Below are 22,345 nucleotides of genomic sequence, written 5' to 3'. Positions count from 1 at the left end.
TGGCTCTGGCTTAAGCATTATTTGTCACCAACCATTTTGGAATTCAACTAGGAAAGCTGAATGTCACACAGTGAAATCACTGATCCTCAGTAACTTAAATAGAAGACCTCCGGTGCGTCTTATTACAAAAACCTAGTTCTTGGGTGCTTCACCTTTCAAAAATAGGATCATTACCTCATTAGCTGCTTGTGTTTTTTTGTACTTTTAATTTTGGATTGTGTATTTTGTTGAAAAATTATTTAAATTTTACTTTTAACTTTGTTGAAGATTATATTTTTCTCAAAAGTAGTTAATTTAAAAAAATATTTTATTCTTAGAGGGGAAGGAAGGGAGAAAGAAAGGGAGAGAAATATCAGTGTGTAGTTGCCTCTCATGTGCCCCCTACTGGGGACCTGGCCTGCAACCCAGGCATATGTCTTAACTGGGAATCGAACCAGGATGCTTTGGTTCACAGGCCAGCACTCAATCCCCTGAGAAACACCAGCCAAATCAAAAGTAGTTAATTTTTTAAAAATACGTCTTGTTTTTAGCATTGGAAGGAATCTTAGAGATCCTCTTATTTAGTGGCCTTCAAAACTTTTTTGACCAAGACCCAGAGTAACAAATTCATTTTACATCGTGATCTTACATCACATACGTGTGTAAAAACAAACATTTTATCACACAACTTTGACCTTATGTACAATGCACTCTCGGTATTTTTCTTTATGTGTGTGTGGTGCCTGCGGCCTCCTCACTGGGTGGGACCCAGTGTTTGACCTGGTGTTGACTCTTTTTCCACTTCCTACTCTTACAGGTAAATTTTTATTTGCTTCACAGAAAATTAGACTTACAGTATGTGTGGGGTGTAGTTAACTCAAGAGCAGAAATAGTTCTGGGCTGGCAGATACTCGATGTGCGTGTTTCGGCCACATCACAATTCACCCTTTGCTCGCCATTCAGTCCTTGTTGGAGACACTGCTAATTGGATATGGCCTAACACTCGTTTCTGTTGAACCAAGAAACATCCCCCGAGTCTTCAACATAATCTCCCAACATAATGCCACTTCATGCAACCACTGTTAAGTCACAGGTGGAGTGCTGACCTTTTCAGTGAAATCGTGAGGCCATCAGGTGACCTATGTCCGTTTGGGAGACCAGAGACTGTTCAGACTATGCGGCTCCTTTGTCGCGTTTCTTCTCCTTCAGATCAGGTGAGACTGAAGACAAGAGCCTCTCTCTTTCTTCGTTCGCTTCCTCTTCTACCTCGTAGAACATCGTGCTCCACCAGTGATCGTGTTTCTCTTTATTTACTTATTATTAGTTTAGATTAATTTTTATTTTTTCCATCACCATGTATCTCCCTGTGCCTTCTTCCCCCTCCACCCACAGTTGCTTCCCCATATAATTACCACACTGCTGTCCATTTCCATGAGTTCTTTCTATCTTTTTATTTTTGCTTTTTTTGCTATTTCTCTTGTCATTTATTTTTTTCACTGTATTGTCTTTGGGGATTACACGTATAATGTGTACAAAAAGCGTGTAAGTTTTCTGTACAGTGCCTTGCATACCGAAGTTGCTCTGTAAATGCTGTTGTTACTGTTTCCAAGTGTTTCATCCATCCCCAAATCTCTCTCCTGAATTCCAGGCCTATTGGACCTCTTTAAATGATGTCTCATAGACCCCTGTTGAAAATCTTGAATACATCTCATTCCATTTCTTTCGTTTCCCTCTGTGATTCCTGGTAGCCTGGGCAAAAAACATGGTACTCACCAGAAACAGGAAGTTGCCAATTCTCTACGGGAGAGTTTCTCTGGATATTCAAGTCAGAAAGCAGTTTCTTACAGTGAGACATACTGAGTGACAGATAGGTGGTGGTTCTCAAAAATAGTTTTACAACAGACATACATCTCCATAAGATATAGTTTAAGTAAAATGCTCCCGGGAGAAGTTGGCTCCGTGTCCCTTTGGCCTGACTTGGAAAGCAGGTAACCTTGAAGAATGCAGTGGGTGCATAGTCCTTTCCTATCTTCCCTGAGTTACACTTCCCGTGAGCCACTCAGTGAGCAGGAGCTGGGTAGCAGATGTATTTGGAAGTTACAGACTTCAGAGAGGTTTTGGAGTATTAGCTTTATTCGCTTTCTCTAGTGCTGATTAAAGTTGGTTACTTCTGTGTGTTTTAGAGACCGATGAGCAGATGGAAGGTTGCTGTTCTATTACAAAACCACTGAGGCCATGTAAAGACTTCAACTCCCAGCTTCCAGACAGAAGGCTACTCCCGTATGTGTGTGGAGATGCACCGTAGTACAGTAGTACCTGCAGGCAAAGCCAGCACTTCCTCCCGAATTGGCTTTGTATCTCCTCTGATAGTTGAGCGGGTCTTACTGTTTGGGCACACAGACTTTTTCACCCTGGATGTGCTCAAAGGGCAGTAATGTACCCCAAGTGTGCAGTAGTATTTTCAGGGTAACCAGTCAGTGTCAGCTCTGAAGTGTGACTTGAATGATGCTCCCATGAAATGTACCCAACTCTCCAAGATTTGAGCGTGTCTAATGCACTTTCTCCAGAGGTTACTTCAATTTGTACCTTTTCTTTACATTCTGCTACTATTCATACATTTCATAAGTACTGTATTGAAAATTTTGAAGGGCTTATATTCATGAACTATACAAAACTGTTCTTTTAATGAAGACATTCAAAGCCACATGTTTTCGGTTTGGTGGTGGTTTTTTTTTAATGTTCTCCCTCATTCTAAATAATATCCCTTTGTTTGTGAAACTGAATCACAAGCTTTCAAAATCAAAGCAGAAAAAGCAGTGCCTAGTTGAGATGGAAATAATTATGGACACTTTCTGTAACGCAAACATTTTCTTTTCTCCAGAAAAGCACAGGAGGCAGTTTGTTCTTAAAGTTGTCCGGCGGCATTCAGGGAGCTGGAGGGCGAGTGAGGCAGAGAATACAGTGATGTCAGTGTCAGCGAGAAACCACAAGTCCCAAAGAACATGCAGTTCGGCAGGAACTTCTTTAGAGACTCTACAGGACCTCCGTTCGTCCTGTAGTGGTGGGATTACGTTATAATGCGTTCATCAGGACTCACTGTTTCCAGATATACGTCGTGGGACATAAACAGTGCTAAAACCCTGTCTCAGTGGGATTTCGGCCACTGAAAAATACTTTACACCCCATGGGATAAAATGGTGGGATTGTGCATATAAGTTCCCGTGCCTGTTTTCTTCTGTCCCGTGACTTCTTGGTGGTGAGGCTTTGTTTCAGCCGAAGGCTAACACTCTGGGTAGATTTTCCTAAGCGGTTTGTGGGTTGCTGAGCATGACTGGACGATAATTATTGCTAGGTGCCAGAACAAGGAAGGGACAGCTAGAAACCAGGTGTGGTTTAGACCAGTGATTTTCAGCTGGTGTGCCACAGGATTTTTTAAAACATGTAGCGCCCGACTGTTTATTCCAGGACACTGACCTCTTTCCCTCAGACTGTCAGATAAAAAAATGACAACAGCCAACGCAAATACTTGTTTGGTGCGAATGAATCAAAGTTATACCTATTTTTTATGTCAGATCGGCAAAAAGCGTCTTTCTTTTGGTGCGCTGCGGAACCTTAGTGATTAGTTTCTGTGGGCCAAGAGACGAGAGAGGTTGAAAATCACTGACATAGATCCGCAGTTCACAAAGTGCAGTCCGGGGGCCCCGGGGGCTCTTTCGGGGTCTTTTCAAGTCAGAACTATTGCCATGGCTTTGCTGCTTTACTTGCAATCTCTCAAGTCCTCAGTGGACTTTTTCAGGAGTTACCTGATGGGCAAAGATACCACTGCTCTGATGGCCAAACGAGTGTGTATGTGTACTAGTGTGTTCACATTTTCAGTTTCAATATGTGATAGAGTAAATATTAAAGAATTCATATGAAAAAGAAGTTGTGCCAGGGTTTCTTAATAACTTTCAAGTGGCGACAGGGGTTCTGAAACCACAGTGTTTGCGAACTGCTGGTTTCAGTGACTCTCTAACAAGAGTCCAGCCTGTGGCCAGACTCAGAATAACCGCAGAACCTAGAATGACTTGAAACTTGGCAGGTACAATGTGGAGGTCCAGAACTATGGGGAAATATGGAGAATTGTACACATAGAAACTTCTCTAGCATGTAGGTGACACTTTTCTATCTAAGAAACAGTAGAACAACAATGCAAAATCCAAGGTAATAGAGTTTATAGTGGGGCAAGATAAGGATCAGTGTATAAAATGTACTTGGAAAATAATGAACATCTGTAGGTAATCACTTGCCAAGCAGTATTACGTGAAAGCTCAGTAAGATAAACCACTGGAAACAGGCATTGTTATGTTATCACCATCATATTGTCCCCCTCTGCAGGTTACCTTTATTGATGTCCTACCCTGCTACACTGTAAGCTTCTAGAGGCAGGGGACTCTTTAGTATATACCTTTGTATCAAAAGCATGTGGCCCTGGCTGGTCAGTGGATTGAGTGCTGGCCTGCGAACCAAAGGATCGCTGGTTTGATTCCCAGTCAGGGCACATGCCCAGGTTGCAGGCCAGGTTCCCCTGTAGGGGGCGCCCGAGAGGCAACTGGACACTGATGTTTCTCTTTCTTCCTTCCTTCCCCTCTCTAAAAATAATTAAATAATATGCTTTTAAAACAATTAAAAAGAGCATGTAAAAGAATACTTTGTATATTCATAGTCCTTAAGAAACACGATGGAATGAATATACTAGTAAATGAATGAACATATAATGTGGGTTTGAAAATAGGCCTTCAGTCTTTTTTGTAAGAAACTGGTGTTGAGCACCTACCCTTGACTATGCAGCAAGGTCGAGTGACTAACTGGGAGATGGGATGGATGAACAGGGCAGCTTTGAAAGAGGCCTGAGCCCCAGGGAGGAGAGGGGGCCCAAGGCCAGGGCGCCTGTAGTCCAGAGACTAAGGAGCACTGATTGCATACTTGGAAAGGTTCCGGGTTAAAACTGGTTATGCAGTGGAACAGCACAAATACCTGGACTCAATATACTTCGTGATTGCATTGTGCTTTTCTTATGCAACTAGACAGATTATTAAGACAAAAAATCAGAGCATCGTTGCTTTACTGTGTCTTATGGGAATTCATTGTAACCAGATGAGTCACTCTAACCACTGTTAGTGTGAATCACTTTCCTTTTTTTATTATAGTATCAATGATGGTATTGTTTTTTATTGTTTACCAGGGCCAGGTACTGTTGTTCTAAACTCTGCCTCTTTTCGAGAGGCGCTACTATTTTCACTCTAAGACAAAGAAAACGAGGTGCCAACGGGAGAGACTGACTGAACCTGCTCAGCCCCCGTGTGGAGCACGGTTCAAACCCTGGAGTCTGTGCTCTTCCCGCTCGCCCTGCAGTGCTTCTCCCAGTGGTCTGCTTCACCAGGTTGATTGTTCCAGAAACAGGAGTAGGACTCGGGCAGTCTGGGTGACTTCTGTCAATATGAATGACAGATGTTTAGAGTTAATTGAAATGCATTGGAACCTTCCTTCTGTATTGTGTTTGTGAAAAAGAAAACCTGAGCTGTGTAATGGCAGGTGGTTTCATACGAGGGCACTGGCGGATGTACAGTGTGTGCGCGTTTAGGAGAATTGGAAGTGTTACATTTGTTTCGCATTTTTGTCTGGTCCCTGTACTAGCATGATAAGCTTGTTATTAATAAACTATATTTGAACTTCCTTTTTAAAAATTGATCACATAGCTACAGATGATGTTTAGTGGGAATTCTGTTCCTTGCATTTGTCACAGTATTTCATGTGATACATTACTTAAGATTGAATTTGACCCAATGAAAGGAGTCTTAGGAAATTGTAGTACAGTGTGCCCTGAAATGAGTAGTAAAACACACCTCAGTTAACTGAGAATGATCTAGTTCTTTACTTACGAATAATGATCTGTTCTTAGATGTGACTTTTCCCTTCAGAGAACTACGTATTTAGCTTTTGTTTAAATGCATAATCAAATTAACAAAGACTAGTCTTTGTCTTTCATAAAAGAAATAGTAAACTGATTTATTTTGAAATCAACTTTAATTGTGTGTGTGGTAAGATTGTTGAATCTGGCGATGGCCGTACGTGGGTTTATTGTGCCATTTTCTTGACCTGTAAGTACATATGAACATTCTCCTCCAAAATTAAAACTGGGTTTAGACAGCTGTTTGCAATGACAGTGTGTTTATAAGCCACAGTTACCTTTGTCATGTTGGCCGCTGTGGGAGGTTTGGGCGTGTTCTCCTCTTTACACACGTGCTTCCCACTAGTCAAAAACAAACCGAGCGCTTGCTGTTTGCCTGTGTTGTGTGTCGAGTTGGTGGTGCCGTAAAATTCTGTGTGACTCTCAGGACGTGCACCACGGCTCTTTCTCACCTACGGCCTGTGTCTGTCTCTTGTTGCCCTTCCTCTAGAGGTATGTCGCCATCGGAGAGCTGGGGAAAGCCACCGACACGCTGGACTCGACGGGGAAAGTGACGGAAGAGAAGCCTTACGGTATGAAGTTCATCTAGAGGGCTCTCTTTTGACATTTAGGAGAACATTCTGTGAGTTCCCTACCCCGACACTACTAGTGATTTTAGTTTTCAATTCATTTTTTACTTGAATAAGATCATAAATGATTTATCATGTTTATTTGCTATGAGTTTGTTAATAAACATTCATTATAATTGCCTCTTTTCCTATAGTCAGTTTTTATAATGTTCACAATTCTTCCAAATAATTCCCTTTCCAAAAGGCATTGGTAGCTAGGATGTAGGACATTTTTTTTCTAATAAATGAGAAACAGAGAAACTCTCCTGTTAGATTTTACCCATGCCTTGCAGTTGTTTGTTTATTCATTTATTTGTTTTAGAATTACTACTTTGCTGAAATAAATGTGCCAGGTTTAATGTTTAAAACTAGTCATGTTTCTTTGCTGTTGGAGTATGTGAAAAGGTATGGCAGAGGGGAAGCTATTTCTCTGGAAATAAAGCAGAATCTTAGTTTGTCTACTACTCCTTCTATTTATTTATTTTTCACTGTTTTACGAAGGGATAGATCAATGGAATGGTCTCCTAGCAACACTCCCAGTGCTCACGCTATTTATAATGAAGCAGTTTTGTGCACTCGGGTCACCTACATTATCATGTCACCAGTTGTGAACCATGTGTAGGCTTTCCGCTTGCTTGTTGCTGTTCTGCCCGTGTTTCGTGTGATCGCTTCCCACCTTAGCTGTGGGCGGCCAGCCCCTGGCCTCCCTGTGCTTTTGTGCTGCGTGTCCTCCTCGCACACTTCCTATTGCCCCTGCCCTGTCAGCAGCCTTTCGTCCTTCACAGCAGCGTCACTTGACTTGCTAGTATTTATTTACATGTAGTTTAGTGTTTTTCTTGATTCATCAAACAACATAGTTAAAAGAGAAATCACTGACTCCTTTTGAGTCATTTTAAAAATAAAAGTTGACTTACTCTTGACACTGTTTTTATTAGGAAACATACAGTTGACCCTCACTTAATGGAAGCACAACCATAATCTCCAAGCAGAAGGTTTTTAAGAATAAAGGGACAGAGGGCAGTCGGAGAGTATCCCATCCCAGAGTGTACTAAAGGGCACGACGTCACCACGGATCCAATTAGAAGAGAGTTGAAGAGGTCACCTTGCTGAGACTTGCTGGTTGGGTGGCGGAGTGAGGGAGAGGAAGGTGTCGACCCTGACCTAAATTTGGGGGTTTAAAACTGGTTATGTGATGGTGCGGTTCATTGAGTAGGGGATTCTAGACGAGGGTCAGGGTGGGGAAAATACTTAAACTTGCCCTTCCTTCCTGCGCTGAGGCATTTTGGAATGGAAAAACTTGCTCTGTTGTGTAATGTGTAGCCTTGTTTACTTGTCTTAGAGAAAGCAGCATTTGTTAAAATCATCTCATTAAAATGTTGCAGTAAGTTGTGGAGAAACTAAGGTTCTTTAAGCCTTGAAAGAGGAGAGCTCCCTACAGTTTATTGAATGGTATTTGTAGTTCCAGAAGGTGAGAGGTCAAAGAATTTTGCTGATTGATATGACTTTTCTGTGTGATGTGACCTTTCAGCAGACCAGCAAATGTTTATTATTTGCTATAGCAGGCACTGGAAGGAAGATAAATAAGTGAAAACCCAGCCTGTGTCCTTATGGAACTTGTGTCTAATGGAGAGCTAGGACCTAGGTTCTCTACCCGCTGAAACCCAAAACTGAGACCTATAACCAGTATTTTGTAGTGCCTTCTTTACTCCCAAAATAAAAGGCAGAGGTACTCTAACCTACCTACGTGTTTTAAAAAAAAATCACTAATACACAGTAAATGGAATGTAAAGAAGAAATAAAATGGCACATCAGTATGTAAATGCACAGATATTGCTGTATTGGAAGTCTTAATGAAGTGGGGGATGTTTACACCAGTTCATACACCATTGTAAACGCCACAAGCACAAATGCAGACCGTTATGAGGTGTGTTGCATGAGTCAGTACTGGAAAATGCAATGTATAGAAAAAGTACAAAAAAACGCTTTGTGCTTAAATGGGAAATGGAGTTCGGTTCTAGCTTCAGGTGATTATAAAGAGATTTCACCTGTGTAAGTGTCCGGCCGACATCATCCAGAGTCACGCAGCACACAGGACAAGTCACTGTGCTGTACCATCTGCAAAGTACAGGCGTACATCATGGTAGGAGTAAAAAGTGCAGTTCTTCACTGGCCCGTTGAGAACAACTGACAGACGGGCAGTCACCAAGGCGGTGTGCAGTGAATGGCAGATGGACGCCCTCACGTCATTTCGTTCGAGACAAGTCCTACCGTTAGTCATTATTTTAGGTGGTCGAGAGGTGGCTCAGAGGAGTGAGAACACGGGTCTGGCCCAGTGGGATTGAAAGCCAACCCTGTGAACAGGTCCCTTCCCTTTATTCTCTTTCATAACACCGTCTATTGGTCCTGAGTAGTGGTCTTCACCACGTCTGCCTGTGTGTTTGCAGGTCAGTCCCTGAGCTGTGGGGCGGAGACCACGTCTCCCTTGGCCCTCGCTGTCCTTTTGGTTTCTGGAACAGTGTGTGGCCTATAGATAAGACACTCACTCCGAGAATCAGTTAGACAGGCGATGGGGGCTTCCTGCCCTGCTGAGCTTCCCTCGTCCGTGCAGAGTGAAGGTGTGGAGTGTCAGGTGCAATTGCTGGTGTCCTTCAGGGCCCATGTCTCGCTGTGCCCATCTGTCCTCCACTGAGCCCAGGGCACTGGGACCTCGAATTTCCAGGCCGCCTCAGATGTGGGCCAGGCTTCTGGGACGGCCTGATTGCTCCTGAGATGCGAACAGATTTTCCTCTCTCTCGTAGCTTTTTTATTGGGAGGCAGGAAACGAAAAAGGAAAGTGGTCACTTGTGCTAACCCTCTATTCCAAACACCACCCGCCCCTTGGTCCCAAGACAGGGTTCCTCCAAGGTCCCTCAAACAGATGTTCTAGTGTTAGTGGGCGTGGCTCCTCGGGGACTCCTGCCTGGCTGCCCGCACTCCCTGGTGGAAGGCGAGGGCTTGAACTGAGTCTCACGTTTGGTTTGAACAAATAGAGAACACTTGGGAGGCTCGCCTGTAGCTGGGTATCACTTATCTTATGGTGCCTCTTGTTTGTATTTAAACCTCTTCATTATGAAGTATTACACAGATAAAGAAAAGTGGAGAAAACATACATCCCCAGCTCTGTGAACTATCCCAAGGCAAACATCCACACAGCTACCATCTAGTCAAGACACAGGAGGCTCCTGGAGACCCCCCCAGGTGCCCCTCCAGTCTCTGCTCCAGAGACCACGGTCCTGACTCCCAGCACTGTGGTGACAGCTCTGAGGCAGTAGTGCGGTGTGGCCGGTGTTTGAAGTTGATAGAAATGCAGTGAAACAGTCGGTTTCGGTGTCTGGATTCCTCCACAGGCACACACAATGCATCTGTTCATCTACGTGAGATTCATCTATTTTCTTACACATATCAGTATTTTGGCCTTTCTTTATTGCTGCGTATTATGCCGTTGTGAGAATGTGCCATATTGCGTGAAAAAAATATATGTATATAGATGAATGATGTGTGTGTGTGTGTGTGTGTGTATTCACACACATGTACTATTGGTGACAGACTACTTTTGGGCTGACTCCAGTTTAGAGTTTTATGTGTAAAGCTGCTCTGTGTGTTTGGTATGTCTTTTCCATAGAGATGTGAACTCGTTTCTCTTGGATATAGTATACCCAAGTGTAGTTGCCAAGTCATAGCGTAAGTGTATATGTTACTGTACTAGAAATTAGTAGATTTTAAAGTGTTTCTATAACTTTTTTTTTACATTTCCACCAGCATTAAATATGTGTTCCATTGCATCCTTGGCAACACGTGGTAACTGTTTTTAATTTTGGCCACTCTGGTGAATGCCCAGTGGTATTTCATTGTGGTTTTAAATTGATTATTAATGAAATTCAGCACTTGATTCATGTTTTTTGGCTCCTTAGCTGTCTTCTGTTGTGTATTGTCCAGGTCTGTTGCTCATTTTTTTGGTTTTCAGTTTTTTTCTTTCCCTATTGAGTTGGCTTTTCTTTTTTGTAAAAATACTGATTTGTATAAGAGATGTTAATGTACTCTGGATATGTTCTCTTTTTCTGGTTGTTACGTGTTGAGGCCATTTTCTCCTACTCTGTGGCTTGTCTTTTACCTATCTATGAAGTTCTTAGTTTTAATTTTGTCTAATTTATCCAGTCCTCGATCACAAGTCAAGCCCCGCACAGGCGTGAGTTTGTCCGGAATCTGCTTTGTTCTGTGGGTCTGTCCATCTGTCCTTGTGCTAAGAGTGAACTATGGTAACTCTTGTGGTTTTAGAATGAGTCTTGTCATCTGAAAGAACAAGTCTCCCTGCCTATCTCTACAGACTTTTTCCTCTGAGTTTTATCAGTGTACGGCTAGTGCCTTCTATGCCCAGTTTGCTGCTGTTTTCTTTTTATCATGAGCAGACATTGAATTTATCACATGTTTATTCTGTATCTATTGATTTTCCTCCTTATTTAAATATTAAATGAACTGTACTTTTCTGGAATAAGCCCAAATTGATTAGGGTATGCTATCCTTTATATAAATCGTTGGACTTAGATTGCTAATATTTAGTTTAGGGTTTTCATCTTTGCGAGTGAAGATTATGCTGTAATTATTCTTTCATGTAATGTCCTTGACTGACTTGGAGTGGTTTTGATATCAAGGTTATGCTGACCTTATAAAGTGGGTTGGGGAACATTATCTTTTTCTATTCTTTGGTAGAATATGTGTGAGATTGTCATTTTTTTTCTAATATTTGGTAGAATTTACTAATAGACATTTGGACTTTGTGTTTTCTTAGGAAGGTTTTTAATCATGAGTTGGATTCTTTATGGGGGAACTTTTTTTTTTTTAATCTCGTGTCACTCTTGATAATTTTTCCCCTTGGTGTTCATTTTATCTAAATTTTCAAGCTTATGGGCATAAAGCTGTTTATAATTTTCATGGCTTTTCTTTTTAGTTTGAAATACTATCAAACTTAAAGTTGCAAAAAGAGAGCCGTATTTTTGTAGTTTTCAGTATACAGATCTTTAACTTTTTTTGATACTTATAATAGCACACTTTGCTGCTGTTTGAATGGGATTTTTAAGTTTTTCAATTTCTGGTAAGTTCATTTCTAGTATATAGAAATGGAGTTGATTTTCATATATTGGCCTTTTGCCTTTTAACTGTGCCAGACTCACTCACTAGTTCTAGTCGCTTTTGTGTAGATTGCTCATTGGGGCGGGTCTAAAGTAGACCGTTTTCCAGGTCTAGATTAGCACTGCTCCCGAAACAGGGCTCTCTGGGGTCTGTTGAATGCCCCAGGTATTCAGAGTTTCTTCATTCCAGCTGCTAGGAGTGGAAGCATCTTTGGGACCAGTTCTGGCTAACTTTGTGGCAGCTCAGTGTAGATGTGTACAGCCTGGGATTGAGCCAGGTCTCAGCTGGAGCCCTGTGGATGTCTACGCGGTTCCCTCACATTCTAGCCGCTGCTGCTTCCCAAAGTCCGGTTTCTGTTCTATGGGATCCAGTGCTTTGTTTGGGATCCCGCCCTGCACCGCAGTGCAGAAAGCTCCTCCAAGCCAAAGCTAGTGATGGGGGGGGGGGCCTCAGTTCCTTCCCTTCTCTCAGGATCGCTGCAGTGCTCGCCGCCTGCAGTCTGTCTCGTGTTCATTGCACGTCCGTCCTTCTAGTTGAACGGCTGCCTGTGGTGGCAGAGCTCGTCCAGTCACAGCGTCTGCGGCGGTCGAGCGCGGGCTGCAGTGCCGGCGCATGGGTTTCACTGCGTAGTTCAGCGCCAGCTATCATGCGGGTTCACTGGAAGGGTCAAGAAATGATGTGTATGTAACGTGATCTTGTATAAATTAATTTTGAGAATGACTTTATAAAATTAATTTCAAATGAATACTGTCATGTTGATGATTTATTAATTTGCTAATAAACAAAGAGTCATTATCCAAATCCGATGGTATGTGTGTCATACCTCTCTCTCTGACCAGTCGCACTTCTTTGGGCGAGTTACATGGTATACTTGCTTTGGAGGTTTTATTTTCTTTCTTCTTAATTCCTGTGGAGGTAAAATCTTTATTCTTCTATCATAGGGACAACTATTATTATGTGGATTGAGCTAATAACATGTTTTAAATATAGCCAGCATGCTCACTACATACTCATAGTGGTGAATATAACTTTTATTGATAACACTTACTATTTTACTTTTATTGTAAAATAACTTTCTGCACAGGCTTTTTGTTTGGCGATTCACATATCAGGTGATTGACTGGCCCGGGTCACTTTTAATGCCCGTTAGACCTTGGGGTCTGTTATTCCACAGCAGAGTAAATTCAGCAGGACTACCTTGAGTTGCCACCGCAGTCATGGATGTGATATAAGAAGAAAAGCTGTCTTTGCCTTTAAGGAGCTCGGAATTTCATTGTAACGGTTAAAAAATGTGTGTGATTAACTGCAGAATGAACAGCACAACCCATAAACCCCTGAGATGTTAAGTCAGGGAAAGAGACACCAGGGCAGAAGTAGAACGTGAAAGAGCACGTCCTGTCCTCTCGTGGGGACTTCAGTGGAAGAGCCATCGAAAGCAGCACAAAGGAGACACAGCAGGGTTGTCAGTGGAGAGAGCGGCCGAGCGGGAGGAAGCTCTTTGGTCTGACTTCTAAAATGTGTTGCCAAGTCATGAACTATTGCAGTTTTATCAACAATGGCATTTCTTTTGGCTGTTGCCAGGGTGGTGCGTAGATTTGGAAGTTTTGCATAACTGAGGTGCCACCAGTAAATTGTGTTTTCATGTTACAGTAGGGTAAAATTTTTCAGGAAAAAAATCCTCATCTGCATCATGAGCTGTATCTGTTTGAAAAACAGTGTGAACAGAATAGCCTTCAGAAATCCGCCTTTTTGGAACAGCTAGGTGTTGGAGAAATTTTTTCCACTTGTGTAGCTCTTCTCTGTTTGAGTCTGTAGTGGATTCTGGCCTTTTGTTCCTTTTTAGCTTGTAAGGATCAGGGTCAGCGAGGTTCAGGCTGTCTTGCTGTGTTGACATTGAAATCTGGACACAGTATTCCCTGCTGTCCTTTAATTTTTATTCTGGTGTTAGAACAGTAATTGAAAGCACATCCTTTTTTGTTAATATTGTCCAAATAAATCAAATATAACATGTATATATCAGAAAAAGAAGTTTAAATAAATTTCATGCAAAGTGAAAAAGAAGCACTGTAGTATCTTTCCATTAACTATGACCTAAGTTATAGAATAGTTCTATAATTTAGTTATTGAATATGAAATATGTATAGTTATCTGTAAGTATGAAAACTCCCAAATATCAAATTTTAGTGTGTTATAATTTTCAGTTGCAGAGAATTGTAGAACTCTATGTTAACACTGCATTATTTTGTTTGAAAGAGTATCAAATAAGCTGAAAATGACTAAGTGACAGATATTGAAAGCTGTCAAAGATATTTATGTCTTCATTCAAATTTTCTAAAATCATTGTTTATAAAATGCTTAGTAACCATGCTAAAATTCTTGCTATGCATATTATCTTTTTGCTCTGGCTTATTTTTGAGGCAAAAGACATTTGACTGAGTGTGTTCATTTAAAAGAACAGAGAAACTGCAACAGCAGTGGAGGAAGACGGATAAATGCAACTTAGGGAAAAAATTAAATGTGAATGTGTCAAATTTATACCGTACCGTTGAAAAGTTCTGAAATCTATTCAGTGAAATTTGAAATGTGTTTAATACTTGATTATCTTGAATACTGCATTAAGTTATTTATATTTGATGCCTGGAGAAACTTAGAAAATAACTTTCGGAGTTTTTTCCTGCTCTTTGTTCACTTCATTTTTGGTGCCTGCAGGACCGTTTTCATAGGTCCGTTTTGAAGATGCAGCATCTTCAAAGGTCTCCTAAAGGCCGTTGGTAAGAACCAACTAGATGCATTGAGAGGACCGAATCACTTTTATTGGGAAAAAATGGAAGCAAAGGAAGTTTGGTCTTAATATTAGACAAGATGAGGCTTCGTCCTCCTTTCGTCTCATGGATATTTGTGTATTAGTAAATACGTGTACTTCTGTGGTGGTTTGAGTGTCATTTTTTTTTTGTTGTTCATTTTTGGCAGATAAAATAACACAAGAAGATATTGAAGGCATTTTACAGAAATTCACTGGGAATATAATGCAGGTGCCTCCCCTGTAAGTATTGTATTTGACTAAATGTTTAATTTTATTTTCCAGTAGATAGTGTCAGTTTAACGAAAGAAATGCCCCTTTTTTATGTAAGGCGAGGCAGGTTTTAAATTTGACCCAGCGAATGATCACATAAAGACGAGCCTGATTGGAACGGGATGCCCGGCTTCCCAGAGTCAACGACGTGGTGTCCTCTGTGCCTGGATGTCGCCACCCTCCAGTGTCTCTGCTCTTCTGGGTTCGTCCATTTTTCCGATTCTGTCTGCAGATACCAGGGCAGTTTGGGAACATAACGATGGCGCTTCCCAGAAAGCTCTGCAGAGGCCAGTCCAGCCGGGTGTAGGTGACCATGTTTTGATTCGGAGTCCAGTTAGTTGGTCCTTCCTTTCTGGTCTCAAGACCATTCCTTTTGGGATCAGAATCTTAGGCCTCACGAGTCTCTGAATCAGAGTTGATAACTTATTAAAAGTATAAGAAAATTGATTTACCACATTTTTCATGCACATTACTATTTCAAGAAAATTTTCGTGCGCATTTTTTAAATGCTGACCGAATGTCTATATGTTGTGTCAGGATAAGTTATTGATAGTTCTTTTAAAATTTATTATTTACTTTGTTTATAAAAATACTGTTTTTTTCAATACTGAGATAGCTATGGGAAAGTGTCTCCATAATTTTGCCTCCAAGGTAAAGGTTTGAAAATTTTAGCAGATTGAGTAAACATGATTTTGGATCATTAGTGTTAAATGAAACATTTTTATTTATAAGAACTGTTTCAGAATTTTCTCTGTGATTTTTCCAAGGATTTTGTGGTCTAATAAAATTTTATCACATAAAGCTAAGATCCGTGATGTAGATTATTTGCTTATTTGCTTTTCAGAATCACTTTGGTAACTTTTCTGTGGAAATGAATATTATAAGAATGGAAGTTATTTCCAGGAGCCCTAGCTGAGACCCTCATGACCAGAGGCCCTGGGCCCTTAACCCAGGGTGCGGTCTGCTGAAGACACAAATAGACCACCTCCAGGGAGACAGCCAGAGAGTAAAATTGACAGGGTGGCTTGCTGGGGCCAGACTGAGCTCTGTGCCCTCAAAGATGCTTAGGAACCTGGTTCCTGATGCCACTGTGGAGCAGGTTCAAAGGAATGACTCATGCATTTTGTAGAAGGATTTTCCGTGAAAAGGGCTGGTGGTCGTCCTTTCCGTGCTGCCACCTGGAATCATTCTGTCATTCTTCCTTAATTCTTCTCCCCTCTCTGATCTGGTAAGCTATTCTGCGTTAAAGAAGGATGGACAGAGACTTTCCACCTTGATGAAGAGGGGTGAAGCTGTGGAAGCCAAGCCTGCCAGGCCAGTGACTGTGTACAGCCTCTCCCTGCAGAGATTCCAGCCACCGTTTTTCACATTAGGTGAGGCAGAGAAGTTCAAAATCACTTGTGTTTCCAAGGTACCTTTAGTTTTGTATTCGGCTACGTATGTATAATTTTAATGGCTCTCTAGGGTATTAGAGAGTTTTAAAATTCATATTTAAGGAAAGTTTGGATTTGTTAATACCTGTCCGGTAACACACTGAAGGAGAACACCTCTAGCTGGAGCTTCAGACAAGTCTTTCTAAATCGGCTGAGGTTTTATACCTTAGCTCTCAATGGGGAAAAGTGGGCAAGGAGTATATATTTTAAAAACTTTATATTTTATTATCTTATGTATACGTGTTCCCTCATTTTGGCTGGTATCTGGTAGTTCACATTAAGTTTTAAAATTCATACTGATTTGTCTTCTTAAAACAAAGCATTTTCTGTCTTTTTGGACGAGAAATGTGGGAGTGGAGTGATTCTGTTCCCTCAGCCTTCTTTGTTACCTGCAAGTTAGTGTTAAGGGTCATGAAAATATGGAAATAATGCGTAAGGTAGAAAGGTATTCTTGGGTATGGGGTAAATTTTAATTCAGGTTATCAATTGAATTCATTGAATAAATTTAAAAGCCAAAAATTTTGTTTTGATCGTTTGGAAACTTTATGACCTACCTGCGGAAAGTGGTAGCTGAGGCCGCAGACATGTGAGAGCTGCGGTTCTTCTGGGTCCCTGGGCTTCCTTAAGCCGATCCCACTCTTAATTTCGTGGTGCATGGAAAATGAGGTTCCTTTAATTCCCCCAAACCTTTTTTGCTCAACTTTGTTCTTTTGGCCTATTATCTAATGCATGTAAAGTTCCTGTAAGTGTGGGTTTTATACAATGGAAAAAAAGAAGTCACTCCTTTTCTTTAGTTTCTTGATTCTAAAAAGTTTGACAAATAATGAGAGAAACACAATAGAAAATATTTGTTTCATTCCATAAAAATGCAGCAACTGGGATGGCACAGTAGATATTACCTATGAAAGCAAGAAAAACTTGGATTTTTTCCGATTGCATTTAATCGGTAAATCCTTTATTTTGCTCACTGGCAGGTGTGACAGGCCAGAAGAGTAGTCTTTTCACCCAGGTCAAATAGAGGGCGCAAGTGTGGGCCTCTCTTTGATCCTGGTACCCATTTCCTATCTCAGCTGTGGCCCTGCCCTGAAAAAAAAAACAGTTAAAATCCCCAGGTAGTAAGTTTTCATTGATTCCCTGAAATGGCTTGATGTATGATATGGCCAGAAACATTCAGCTGTTTGTATTTGGCTATGTATGTATATCTTTGTATGGAAAGTTAGGGTGTCTTCTGGGTGGATAAACATACCCCAGGTCCCTGTTCTAACCAATAAGCATGTGTTACACTTTGTGAAGGAGACATTTAGCAATGCATTTACTTTTGGAACATTGTGCAATTTTACTTATTTTATGATTTCTTTAGGAATATTTCTAAGAGAACATTTACCCCAAATGTAATTCCTGTCCCTGAAAAGGGGTTTTTTGCTTGTATTTGTTGAGTATACAAATCTGAAAGCATTTTAAAAAATCTATAGTTCGTGATAGCAAACCTGAGACGTCTAACCATTTAAAACCTATTAAATGAGTAAGGTGTCGAAATCTGAAAATACTTTTTTGTGCCTTCAGCTTGTCAGAGCAAAGACGAGATTTCTGTGTGAAAACTGTCAAATGAACAAGGCTGAAGTCTCGAAGTGGGGTGACTTGCCAGTTCATTTAAAATGTGTTCCCGAGTTTCGTTGTTTGCCTTCCCTGTGCTCTGGCTTTTCCATCTCACAAACACATATGCTGCCGGATGAATAATGGATGTTTTAGCCATAAATATTTTATTGCTCGATTGTTTGCATAGTGCATCTTCACGTTTGTTTAGAGGCCTCATTTCTATGTAAAGTGGGTTTCCTAGGAGGTTGGCAGTTCACCCTGTCACTGTTAACGTTCCAGATGTCGAATGCGGAGGAGGCTTTTATATCAGAAGCTTGGTCAGTGACATTGGCAAAGGTAAGCATAAAGATGAATTATGAGCTATTATTTAGAGGGTACTACTCCTTTTTGGATGACAAGAGGGAATTTTCTACTTGTCACGTCTCTGAGTACTGGCCTTAGGAACAGCACTTTCGCTGCCTTCCGCTTCTGGAGCATCGCAGGTTTATGGCAGACCGTTATCAGCGTCGGCAGCTGCAGTGGAACGTTTGTGATGGGAGAGGAGGGGGCGGAACAGAGAACGGACGTGGGGGTAATGACTGGGAGGACCAGCATTTTTTTCAAGTACAAAATATGTACCAAAGTAGGAATCAGAAAAAAAGATTTATCCTTCCAAGAGTTATTTTCATTGGTAGGAGTCAAATTTTTTAAAAACTGGAAGCCGTGGTCTTAAACGAGCCAGAGAGTTGCAGTTCTGGCTGCAGCCTTTGCTGGCGGTCATGACACCGGACAGGTCACATTACCTCGTCTGCCAAGTGAGAGTAACGGTCCCCTCATGGGGCTGCTTCAGGAGTCAGATGAAAAAGTGTGCGTAAGTTCCTTGTGGACTTGACAGCAGCTTATAAGGTGAGCTATTAAATATTATCTTGCTCTTTAATCATTTCTTAATCTCAAGGCTCTTGGTTCTCGTATTGAATTATTACAGTTTTACATTGGAGGGATTGTGAGAGGTTTGAATCGAGTTCCTCTGTCATTTGAAAAATTAGGAACTGCTGAATGCTGACTCGTTCATCTTGTGGATTTCCTTTCCGCCCGTGTCGCTGCAGAACTCTCGTCCTGTGCCAATGTGCTGGAACTGACCCGGACCAAACAGGGGCCGTTCACCCTGGAGGAGCACGCCCTTCCGGAAGACAGGTGGACGATCGACGACATCGCACAGTCTCTGGCGCATTGCTCGTCTCTGCTCCCTGCGGAGTCGGCACCTAAAAAATCAAAACCCGAGGAGCCTAATGAACACATTTTGAGCTGTGAATATATAACTCTAAATGAGAAGAAGGGAGACGACGATGCAATTAAGACGTGTTAAGATTGGCAGAGGTCATCACTTTCTTGGTGGATATTCGAATCCTCTGTACACAGGCTACCGGCAAAGGACAAACAACTACTTTTTTTGCATGAAGAAAAACGCCCATCATTTGCAGTTTCTGCAGTGTGCAGTTTGCCTGCTGTGCATTGTGAATAGCCTTGCTGTTGTTCAGTTCTTCAGTGTGCTGTGGAATGTTCTTTTAGGGTATTACTGTGTTTTAGAGTGGGTACAGGAAAATCAACTTGCTGGTTTTGATCTTGCTTCAAAGTCTTTTCCTGTGAAAAAGCTGAACACAGTTTCTAATCAAAGAAAAAATACATATGAGCTACATGTGTCTTCGGCATCAAAAAAGTTAATGTAAATTAGTGTCACTTGGCTTTTGTTCTGGCTGTCTGGTAGCTCTGTTGTATCGAAATTCTGAACTATGTTTGAAACGGCTGTCATTTAACTCTTATGTTTTGAGAGTTTGTGATTATTAAGGACATTTCTTTGATAAGTGGGCATTCATTTGGTAATAGCTGTGTTCATTTAGATCTTGGACACTAATAAACTTTTATAATAAATACTTGTAATTGAACCAAATTTTTGCTGTTACCACTAAAGGGGGGTAAGTACAAGACTAAATGCACCTCCACCATTAGGACAAAGGACGGCCCAGTGGCCTGTATATCTGATATGTTCTGCATATTTTGAGATCTTCTTCCGATATTTTCCACGCTGTCGACCACCGTGTTCCAAGTTGCTAAATAACAATTTTTTAAAAGTAAGCTAAAGAATATGTCTTCAGTGAAACATGTCCTTATTCTTTAGTATTTATTTTACTTTGTTTAGGGCATTGGTTTTTAGTTTGCTCTTTCAAATGATGTTTATAGACTCTGAGATCGCCTCTGTGCATTTCCAGCTAATCTTTTCAGCTCTAAATATTTAAAAACAGTTAAGCTGCAGCGTTTGTTCAGATGGCCTATTGAAAATTGTCTCTTCCTTGTTAACATCATTTTGAAAGCATAGCCACATTACAAAATAGTAAACTTCATAGGTAATGAGTGCTTCGTATTTTTGTTATGAGAAAGTGGAACATTATGCATCGTCCAGTCTGTCGACGTGTTTGTCCTTCATCTATTCAATAACTATAGTTTCAAAGGAAGAATCATGAAGATTTTCGTAACATAGGAGCTTTTAGATTTTTATGGATTGCATTTCTTTTAGCTGGTGGCCTCCTTGCAACCCCTACCTTGAAAAATGTGAGTGTGAGAACCAACGTGATTTTATTTATGGTTTACTCCGTATAGAAACGTATATGCTTCGGCAGAGCATTTTCATCCCATTGGCAACATAGATGAAGAGAAAATACTGAAAGTAATTCTTAGTATGACACAGGAAAGTAGGAGGAAAGAGCTTGATATCTTGAGGTATCAACATCAAATGCCAAACAGAGTTGACATTTCCAAGTTGACAATTTCGCTGGTTCGTAGCTGCCGCCCTGCGCTCTGCCAACCCAAAGGGGCGGCCGCCTGCTCGTGCCCTGGAATTGTACGGGGTAGAGCGCGTCGTCATGCATGGCCAGCCGAGGTCCAAACAGGGAATACTTAGGTCGTAGAAAACAACTGGGCATTTCTGCCCTACAGCGCAGCTTAAAAGTTGATGTATATAATTTATTAGTGGAGAAGAGTAGAGATTATTTGACTAGACAAGTGACTTTTTAAAATAGTAACCAATCCTTTTTTTTTTTAATTGCAAAATTCTTGCTATGTACATTCTCTTTTTTGCTCTGAGGACGTTGAAGAAAATTTTGGCAAATGGAAAAATTACCCACAATCCTCACCATCCTGGTGCAATGAGTTGAGAACTAGAACTTTGTGGTAATATTTTCCTTTTGTTTAGACTCCTATACTTTGTAATTGACTTTTTCTCATGTAATTAGTTTGATAGTTATTATTTTAATTATATTCATATTCAGTTTACACTATTTCCTTATTATTGAACTGGGTTATGTTCAATTTTATTAGGATAAATTCTTGAGAGTGAGATTGATTATTAAGGGGGACATATGAACAATTTTATGGTCCTTAATATGTTCGCCTTACTGCTTTCCCAAAGCACTGTAACATTTTACTGTTACCGTCTGAGTGTTACCAGTTCACTGGAAGTTTACAGTTCAGGTCAGGGTGTGGTATGTTGTTGTTGCTACTTTAGTGAGTGTGAGAGAGAGTTTAAAATTGCTCTGCTTTGCTTTTGTGTGACTTGCGTGTATTTTGTCCATTCATATAAATAAATGGCTAATGGTTTCTTTATACATTTGTATGAGTTATTTATGCAGGAAATACTTGGTAGAAGTATTTTCATGGCCTTTCTTTTCTTTCACTTTGAGTTACATTTTTTTTATTCTTGCTAACTGAACTGGCTAACTAATTTTAGTGATTCTTCGCCTTTTAGAGTTGTCAGATTTAGGACTAAGAATATTTAAAATTTGTTTAAAATACTATTCATAGCTCTCATCCTCAGCTAAAACTGATCAAGATGCTCTCAAGCATCTTTAAGACTCATCCAGAAATAAGTTAGTTTTCTCCCAAGAGTCTGGTACTTAAGTACCAACTTTTTTTTTTCATTTTAATCAAAATGTTAAAGAAATATTTGTTCCTTAGGTATTCCTGGGCCTACAAGCTAGGAAGTGGCCTCCTTTCTGTGTGGGGTTTTCAAAATTTCTGAGCTATCATTCTTGGCCTTTAAGAATTCTTTCAAATATCTGCCCTGGCTGGTGTGGCTCAGTGGATTGAGTGCAAACCTGCAAACCCAAGGGTCGCAGGTTCGATTCCCAGATCAGGGCACATGCCAGGGTTGCGGGCCAGGTCCCTAGTAGGGGCTGAGTGAGAGGCAACCTCATGTTGATGTTTCTTTCTCTTTTTCTTCCTCCCTTCCCCTCTGTCTAAAAATAAATAAAATCTTAAAAAAAAAAGAATTTTCTATAATACCTGTTTTTTCATTTCATCTGCCTTTATGACTACTGCCTCTTCTGTACTGTGCCAGAAATGAAACAATTCATGTTTCTTCTGAGTCTCCTTTGCCTCGCACACTCAGCTCTTGGATGGGCTCAAGAAACGGTCCAGCTTTTTCTTGCTGTTGGGGGAATATTGGCGTTGTCTTGAAGCTTTCATCCTAAGTAGAAGCAAAGACTTAAATAACACTTTAATATTTTTC

At 40.8% G+C, this 22,345-nt stretch overlaps 1 protein-coding gene across 4 annotated transcripts in view; it reads left to right on the top strand.

The window, feature by feature from the left end:
- Nucleotides 1-21,441, top strand: part of TRUB1 (TruB pseudouridine synthase family member 1) — a 37,378-nt gene extending 15,937 nt beyond the window's left edge. The window contains exons 3-7 of one of the 4 annotated variants that reach the window (XM_037063830.1): nucleotides 6,420-6,551; nucleotides 14,674-14,746; nucleotides 16,010-16,149; nucleotides 18,085-18,141; nucleotides 18,891-21,441. In XM_037063830.1, coding sequence (XP_036919725.1) covers nucleotides 6,420-6,551; nucleotides 14,674-14,746; nucleotides 16,010-16,149; nucleotides 18,085-18,141; nucleotides 18,891-19,150 — 662 coding nt within the window. In that variant the 3' untranslated portion in view covers nucleotides 19,151-21,441. Of the gene's footprint in view, nucleotides 1-6,419; nucleotides 6,552-14,673; nucleotides 14,747-16,009; nucleotides 16,150-18,013; nucleotides 18,142-18,890 lie in introns of all 4 variants that reach the window. The other 3 variants (XM_037063829.1, XM_037063832.1, XM_037063831.1) reach the window with 3 other exon arrangements.
- The last annotated feature ends 904 nt before the right edge of the window (nucleotides 21,442-22,345 follow it).

Source organism: Sturnira hondurensis, unplaced genomic scaffold (genome assembly GCF_014824575.4).
Source record: "Sturnira hondurensis isolate 20B ecotype Veracruz unplaced genomic scaffold, ASM1482457v3 Scaffold0014854, whole genome shotgun sequence".
Taxonomy (NCBI): Eukaryota; Metazoa; Chordata; class Mammalia; order Chiroptera; family Phyllostomidae; genus Sturnira; species Sturnira hondurensis.
Note: the sequence above shows the minus strand (reverse complement) of the source record. Positions and strands in the feature narration are given on the sequence as shown.